Genomic DNA, 8,921 nt, shown 5'->3' on the forward strand with positions numbered 1-8,921 from the left:
GCAGTAAAAAGCAATCATGAAGTTCAGGTTTGAATCCAGCTCAATGATGAGAGAAAAAATCTGGGGTTCTACATCCTGGACTTTGAGCATTTGTCTAACCAGTGACGGTTCAGAGGTAGGAGATAAAGAGAAAGTCCTTATTTTATTTGATACAAGTTTTTTGTTCCTAACTGGAATCCCTAATTCCTTTTTTTTTTTTTTTCTGTAGGCAACTCAGATACCATCATATAACCTTGAGAGCCCAGTACAGAAAAGCCATGTGTCACCTTCTGATAAATTGGGAGGGATTTAATTAAATGAACATATATAAAAGACACATGAATGAGAGATGGCCCAGGAGCTCTTCTAAATTAGCTTAGCAGGAGGAAAAAAAAGAGTGAATGTCCATCAGTAGTGTAAGTGAAGGGCATTGCTTTTTATAATATAACCAAGTAGAATCACAAAGGTTAAGAAAACTTACAGCATTACCTGCCTCTGAGTTCTCTAGGTTGTTACCATACGCCAGCTGACTGAAGGGAAGGAAATAAAGTGCTTATTTAACCAGAAAGAATGAATTTTTACTGTTAAGTCTTATACAGAAGAATCAAAACCACCAGGTGACTTCTGATGACAAATGCTCAGCTTCTCAGGGTCTGAGGTACTCCCAGTGGAATAAAGGCAAAAATTTGAAACCTACCTCCTGTTTTACATTTTTATACCTGCCCCATTCCAAATAGGTTTTTAGTACTAAAAATTCCTGTAACACAATAGAGATGAAAGTCCCTCTATGTTTGCTCTTTAAAATAAAGCTGATAATGTAAAAAATACCTCAACATATATTATTGGCTATGATTCAAATTGTTTACAGAACAGGGGTTCCAGCAGGCCCTAAAATGGCTCCTCTCTCGTGTGAATCTGGTCCCTAGGAGAGCAGGGATTCAAAGGAGACGAGCTGTTGAAACAATACCAGGAAATGTGTGTACAAAGCTAATTTTTAAAATTATATTTACTTATAAAAAGGAGCCTTAAAAAGAAATATCAGAGGAAAAAATTCTGCTGCAAACTGGAAGTCTTGTGATTCTGCAGCAAGCAGGCTAGGAGAAAGCAGGTGAGAAAAACCAAAGCATGCTGCTTGCATTTTGCTACAGGAATTCAATCATGACACTGAAAGGCAGCAGGTAGAATCCAGCTCAATGCAAATTAAAATCGTATATCTGAACACAGGGAGGAGATTTTATCATCTAGGCTGTTTCATGCCTTTATTTAAACTAAGTTTCCCTGAGGAGGAGAAAAACAGAAATCAAACCAACAAACCCCAGAAGGTTCTTTTTTTGTGTGATGTGTTTTTTAAAATCCAGATTCAGCTCTTAGTAGGCCAGCTCCAAACAGTTGTTTTAACAAGATTAGCTCATTTCAAAATCCATGGTACTATTTTTGGCATCCAGACCAACGTGTCTCTGCCAATTCTCCCCAAGTAACAGTGCTTCTGAACTCTTTTATGTTGTACAGCCACTCTGTGTTGTCCTGAGGATTTTGCTCCAGGGGATACATCACTTCATCAGGGAGCTGGACGAGTTCTTTGTGCTTTGTCATTATAGAGACAGGTTTTGACAGGGCAGCTAATGTTCCCTTGGCACCCAGAAGATTTGCGTGAGAAGACAATAAAATGGGGCGGGAGCAGTAGGGTAGGAAAAAGAGTCCTCTGTCAGTCCTCTGTAAAGACACCAGTGCTTTCTGTGACAAGAGCTGTGGACAGATGGAATTTATCCCATTTACTCTTAATTACAGTGAACTGGAAGCCCTTGTCTCTGACAGAGAATCTGCAGCATGGGCTGCATGAGACCTTGGAAGATACCCGGATCACTATTATTCTGTGGCTGGCATGGGCAAAAGACAACAGTTAAATATATTGCATCCTTCATGTCAGAACCCTGCACTGACTGTTTCCCCTAGGAAATTGGGTCTTCCCTGGCCATCTTTTGATTATTGCTTCACACAGTCTGCAGCAGTGATGCTGAGGCTGTTACAGAGTGGCAAGAGGGTCCTGATGCTAGGTGGCCTCTGACTGCCCAGATCAGGTGTCTCCTTTAACAGATTGGGTCCTGGGGTCAGCTGGGATACACAGGGTTTGACAGGATGGTTCCCAGGACCCCCTTAGTCTGTCCAAAGTGATGCCTGCCCTAGTGAGGCTACAAGAACAAAGATGCTCAAAGGTGTCTCGGTGCCACTTTTCATCTCTAGATCTTTTCTTGGTCCCACATACAAGCACAGCCCCCCTGATTTGGCTTACTATGCAAATGGCTTATCCAGGGATGAAATTACTGCTGCTCCAACCTCTTTTTAAAGTCTGTAGCTAGAGCCCAGTAGATTGCAGAGTGGCTAATCCTCCTACAGCCAGAATTATAACAGGCAGATCAAATTATGTCTACTTTCCTGGCCTGCTTCTTGGCAGGGTAAATAGCCACGTGCACTAATTCATCAGCCAGCTTGGAAATATGGCCTGTACTCAGATGGTTTAAGACAGCTCCCCAGGAGCTTGTGGAAGTCTGGTCCCGTGTACTGTGATCCTTGCTGACAATTAGCTTGGGAAGCAAAGGCCAACCAAACAACCAGACCTGTTCTGATGTTCTCTATCAGGCACGTGCAGACATTTAGTTTGTGTTAGCCTGAAGAGTGGGAGGGATACTTCCAGTTAGACTCTGAAGCACACGCTTGTTCTCTAAGTGCTGCCTTCTTCCGTGACAGCTACACAGTGTGGTTACCCCAGCACAACAGAACAATTAAAATGCATGAGATCAATAAGGGAGACATTTAGAAAACCATCATTTCCTAGTGTCTTGAGAAAAACCCTACAAAAATGGCAATAAAATTGGTTTTAGCAGCCTTGAATTTGCTTCCAAGTGCATAATGATTGCATGCATTTCCCTTGTGAACTCAAGTCACAATTTTGTTGTCACTTTTCCACTGGCATCACAACTAAGAGATGCTGAGAAACCTGACCAGTTTAGATAACACACTAGTGTATGCTCTATAAATGCTAGTGGTTTGTCAGCTAACTAATAGAACTGAAAGGAAATATATTTTTCATCTAACACGCAATGTCAGAAATTTAAAGGCTTTTCCCTTTCCAAAACAGTGTGAAAACAACCAACCAAAAAATGTCATGAATCTCAGAGGAAAAAAGATAAGGTTGCTTGCAACTGTTTCATTTGTTTCATGTCAGCAAGGAGATCAAACCACAGCCTTTTCTACTGGTACCAGAGGCAGCTCAGCACCCTGCAGGGTAGACCTAAAAGTGATACAGCATACAGGGAAATCAAAGGAAGCTATTCTCCCTCAGAGATTAGAGCAACAGCAATTTCATTTGCCCTTCACTGTCATTCCGCTTGCAGTTTCTTTTTCTGTTTCTCAAGAACTGGTGTCCTGGTAAGGGGAAAATTCTGCTCCCCCCTCTCTATACCTGCCCCTAAACAAAGCTTCCTATTCTGGAAATGCCTGAAGAGATCTGATCTGCCTAGAATCAATATACTTATGCCTCTTCTTGACAGAGCTGACCCTTGCTCAGCCATCATTTGGTTTTGGAGGGGCATCTGCACAGACTTTTGCAGGCTCTGACACATGCCCATGACCAGACAGAAGCCATCTACAACCAGGAAGCCACATAGCTGTGCTGACGCTGAGAGACCAGGCCAAAATGAATGGCAGAGAGAGATGTAGGAAATCAGGATTTGCTATTTTCCTATGCAGCCTTAGTTCCTGGGGCTCAAATTGGAAGACTTCAGAAGAACGTACCCATTTGTTGCATGCATACCAAATAGGCTATGCAGTGGGTGCTTATACTCAGAGACACAATGTTAGATTGTTAAGCTTATATTGGGTTTTAAGAATACACACCAAAAAAAGAAATCTGTGAAAAACAAAGATAAATTTGGGCCTAAAACTGCTTGATACCCTTTCTTTAACAACTGCACTGTTAGTCAGCTTACTGGAGGCTAAAACAGCCTTGTATGGTCTTAAGCTGTGGTCACATTTCCATGGTCTTCTCCATAATTTGTCTAAGAGCTGTTTTATTCATCAGAAGTCAGTAAAATAAACCCAAACCTGAGTGCATTTTCCCATGATGAGAGAATTTGGAGATGGCAGAGATCTATTAGATAATTTACTCCATCTCCCAGCCAACGCAGAACTGGTCCCAATAATGTATTTGTCATTGTTTTATTCAATGTAGTTTTAAAATTCTCAAGATTGCAGCTAAATCCTTCTTCTGAGTGAGACATTTTTCCTGACATTCAAGTCAGGCCTTTCCTGCTGGCTATGTTGCCTCCACTGTCCATCTTAGGACTGCAGTTCTTTGGCTTTGCCACATGCTATCGAGGTAAATTGTTGCTAGTGCACTGGGGGAGTAAAGCATCGATGGCTCTGACATTTCTAAATGAGCACCAGGCAAAGAGCAGAGAGAGTTGAGAATCCAGGTTCTTCTGCAAATTGTTTCTCCCTCTCCGGGTTTCACACATTCCCCATTTTCAGCTCTTTTACCTTGTTGATGAGGCTGGGATCACCCAGGCTGCTCTCTTCGTCTTCTGAACTCTTCTGTTCTTCATCTGACGTGACGACCTCCACGGGTACCACAGAGACTGGGCACACCTTGTAGGGCTCAGTGTAGGCACTGCAGAGAGAAAGAACAGGCTAGCTCACTGCTGTTATTCCCGGACACTTGCTATTGTTCAGACATAACAAATCCACACATTGCCCAGAGATAACCAGTCAGGGGGCAGGGAATCCCTGCAGACCTGCTAGGCTTGGAAAGCAAGATGTCTCATGCTTTGGTTTTTTGCTGCCAGGTTCAACAGCAACCATTTAGGCAAGTAGAAGGATCTGAAAACAGCAGTGGGAAGTTAACTGAACTTGTTCAAGCTTCCCCAAAGGATCAATGCTCTGGCTCAGTTTGGAGCAAAAAGTTAATACTTAGTTGCAACCAGAACTGCTTTGTTCCTCCTTAGTCAACCCCTCAAAATGGATGTAATAAAATCATACTAACATCTCAGTGCTCATTAAAAATGGAAGTTAGATATTGTAACAATGGGTTTTCTGGGAAAACATCAAAAGGATGAGAAAAGTATAATTGTAATACCAATGGCATCAATTAAAGGTACTCAGATCCCAGAATCCTTGAGTTGTTTCAAGGGAATCTGAATTCAGCTCCAGAAACCCAGAGAATGCCATGCGATAAGAGTACTGGATCTGGTGTGTAATACAGGCCAGTGGCTTCCCAGCATTTTCTTTTAGAAAAAAAATCTATTTTTAAAATTAAAATTGCCAGTGATTTCAAAACCTCCACAAAGCATGACTAGAGGTGGGTTCTCCACATGGTGCCTGCCCTTTGCCTTAGAAAGGTGTCTTTTATTGCTGATCAAATATGCCTAGCTCCAAATTCCAGATACTGGATCTTGTTAAACCTTTGTCTGCTGAATTGGAGGCAGTCTTCCAAATTTTGTTACTGTGTAGGTACTCACAGGCTGTATTCAGGTTGTCCCTTCATTTTGTCTTTAATATGAAATAGATTAAGATCTTGGTGTCTTACTATGTCATGCCTCCCATCATTTAATCATTCTAAAATCTCTGAACTTTATCCAATTATCCATTAGCATCATCCAATTTACTAACAATTTTAGCACTGGTTTTTACTACCAGCCAGTTTTAGTACTGTTCTTGGTACTGCAATACAAGACTCAATATTGCAGCACTGGCAAAAGAAGTGCCAAGTATACCAGTGGTCACACCCATCTATTCCTGCCTGACTTTACTGTGTTTTTACAGATTAGTGGTTTTGGCCACAGTATCATTCTGGGAGCTTATATGCAGCTTATAAACCACAGTGGCCCAAAGCCTTTTACATTTCCAGGGGTAGGTTCCAGCATTCAGCCAACAGGGCAAGTCTGTTGTCTTGAGAAACAAAATCTGACATCTCCGTGTGTTCCAGTAGACATCTTGGCTAACCAGGTTGGTCGGTAACGTGGGCCTAGCTTACTCAGTGTATATGATTTCTTTAGTTCTCATTTCCTCTGAAACAAACATTAATTTGCTTTCGCAGCTCTGCCTCATCTCTTTATTTTTCTTTGATCTCCCACTTGGGAATCCCAGATGTGAACAAAGCCAAAGTTTCAAAGCCAATGCTAGAGTGACAGGAGGCTGGGCAAAGATGGGTTAATGTAAGTGGGAAGGCAATGAAGAAAAACTCCCAAGGCCACTGACCAGACTCAAATTTCCTTTCGGATGGAAAACTCCCTACATATCTGCATTCACTTCCAAGCTGCAAACAGGGCTCTGTGTCTCCCATGCAGGTGTGGCTGCCAGCCTTTCTTTTATGCCACCAGCTTTTCCCTTATGCGCAGAGTCAAGGAGCTCTCGCAAACTGCCTGATGCATTTGCCATGGCTGGGCAAAGGGCCAAGCAGCAGCACTGTTCCTCTTGTTTATTATTAGTGTCTGCAGTTTTTCAGTGTGGGCGGCATCACCGCACTTCCGAAAACCTGCCTAGCTACAACAACAAAGGGGCCTTAGCACAAGTGAAAGCAAGAGCAAGGCAGATACAGGAACAGCTCAGGAGGCTTATTAATAGTTTAGCCAGTCTCTCTCCTTATTTGCACAGTCTTTCTGCAATTTGTAATTGTTTGCCCCAGCAGACATGAAATTAAGTCCCTCCCTCCTCTCTCTCTCTCTCTGATAAATGACTGCATTATGTTAATGTAAGAACACATAATAATTTGGGAAGAATGCCTCAGTATATTAGTCTGGTAATCATTATGAATGGCATTACTAAAGGCTCATACAGCAGCAAAACTTGCAATATTGCTGAACTGTTGCATAGGCTTCATTTATAGTAGGCCTGCAGTCCAGTGGCACTGGCTTGTGCCAGTCCCAAAATATTACGGGTCTCATTTGCACATGGGATGGGCACAGGCATGTTTGTGTCACCCTCTCCATCCTGCCCTTCTCCAGCCACTCCAGCAGCACTCAGGTCTTCACTTCTGAGACTGTTCTATATTGTCATAGAGCTCCTGGGCAGTACACCTTTCCAGATACCCAGCATGTGTTTTACTCCAATGAATTCATATCCTTTCATCCATTTTATATGTCTACACTCTTGTGGTCTCCTAGCAATCCTAGCTCCTGAAGACTTGAACTGTGCCCAGGAACTGGTCACCAGATAAAGGTGCCCTGGGCAGCTTGGTCTTCACTAATCCCACTGCCAGGTCCCTGGAGGAAAACACCAAGGATGCAGAGATAGGCGGCAGATGACTTCTGAGGCACAACAGGTTTTGGGAAATTTTATAAAAGGACGATATGGAGAGTAATTTTAATACAGGGCAAGGTCTTACCCACAGAGCAAACCCTTCAGGTATGCCCAAACAATTACCATAACTGCATATTAAGTCTTTTATCTGAGTACAAGCTGCTGTGCACCCTGTGAAAACCACCTGGACACGTTTTAGCACTTTCCAAGAGATTATGTAGGTTGCTTTTGATGTTGGTAAACTGCCACTATTGGAGGAACCTTCCAACTCGACATTTGAGAACAGAAAAATAAACTGCTTTATTAAGATAATAGGGTCACCAATATTAATGAGATGTAACCACTGATGATGGACAAGAGTCCATCTCTAATACTAGGGAAATAGTCACAGCCAACTTCATGCACTGCAGTTCTTCTAAAGCAGTTTACTCTCCACTGATCACAGAATCACAGAATGGCTGAGGTTGGAAGGTGTCCTGGTTTCAGGTTAAACCATGACAGAAGGGACCTCTGGAGGTCATCTGGTCCAACCCCCCTGCTCAGGCAGGGACACCTGGAGCCAGCTGCCCAGGACCGAGTCCAGGCAGCTTTTGAGTATCGTCAAGGATGGAGACGCCACAACCTCCCTGGGCAACCTGTGCCAGTGCTCAGTCACCTGCAGAGTGAGAAAGTGTTTCCTGATGTTTGAGAGAACCTCCTGTGTTTCAGTTTGTGCCCGCTGCCTCTGGTCCAGTCACTGGGCACCACTGGGAAGAGCCTGGCTCCATCTTCTTTGTACCCTCCCTTCAGGTAGTTATACACATTGATGAGATCCCCCCCGAGCCTTCTCTTCTCCAGGCTGAACAGTCCCAGCTCTCTCAGCCTCATCCTCAGCTGTGAGGTACTCCAGTCCCTTCATCATCTTCGTGGCCCTTTGTTGGACTCTCTCCAGTATGTCCATGTCTCTCTTGTACTGGGGAGCCCAGCACTGGACACAGCACTCCAGGTGTGGCCTCACCTGTGCCGAGTAGAGGGGAAGGATGCCCTCCCTTGACCTGGTGGCAATGCTTTGCCTAATGCAACCCAGGATACCATTAGCCTTCCTCTGGGCACCTTGATTTTAGGTGTCTGTGAAGTACCTTTCAGTGTGGTTTTGTGAATAACCTTTTTATGGACAAACAGTAACCTAACTTTATAAAGCTATGGTAAAGCAGAACCACCAAGTTAAATTGCAAGCTGCAACCCAGGATAACACAAGGAGAGAACTCTGTTGGACAGGACAGGGATTGCCAGCCCATTTCCCTCAGGGCACATGTCCAGATCACAAACCCCACAGTCACACGTGGTACTGATTCCCAATGACAGTTTCTGAGAGCACCATTATTAGTACACAATCTTAAAAACGCACACAAACTGAGGTGAGAAATTACTTTCTGTAAGAGGATACAGAAACACTGAATTAAAACAACAACCGTTGTATTTGAGAAGCAGCTCCATTTCAGGAATTGTGTGATCTTTGCCTGTGAGTTTCTAACATGCTCTGACATGAAAGACACTGTGAAACTGTAAGACAATATAGGCTACGAAAGAAGAGTGAAGTGATGGGTGCAATGATCTCATGAACCAAGAATGAAAATCATAGAATCATAGAATCATAGAATTATAGAATC

General features: G+C 43.2%; 1 protein-coding gene across 1 annotated transcript in view; it reads right to left on the minus strand.

Annotated features, from left to right (window-relative positions):
• FGD5 (FYVE, RhoGEF and PH domain containing 5) overlaps nucleotides 1-8,921 on the minus strand; it is a 108,231-nt gene that overhangs the window by 67,027 nt on the left and 32,283 nt on the right. The window contains exon 3 of the mRNA XM_009320119.1: nucleotides 4,516-4,645. Coding sequence (XP_009318394.1) covers nucleotides 4,516-4,645 — 130 coding nt within the window. The remainder of the gene's footprint in view (nucleotides 1-4,515; nucleotides 4,646-8,921) is intronic.

Source organism: Pygoscelis adeliae, unplaced genomic scaffold (assembly GCF_000699105.1).
Source record: "Pygoscelis adeliae isolate BGI_AS28 unplaced genomic scaffold, ASM69910v1 Scaffold302, whole genome shotgun sequence".
Classification (NCBI taxonomy): domain Eukaryota; kingdom Metazoa; phylum Chordata; class Aves; order Sphenisciformes; family Spheniscidae; genus Pygoscelis; species Pygoscelis adeliae.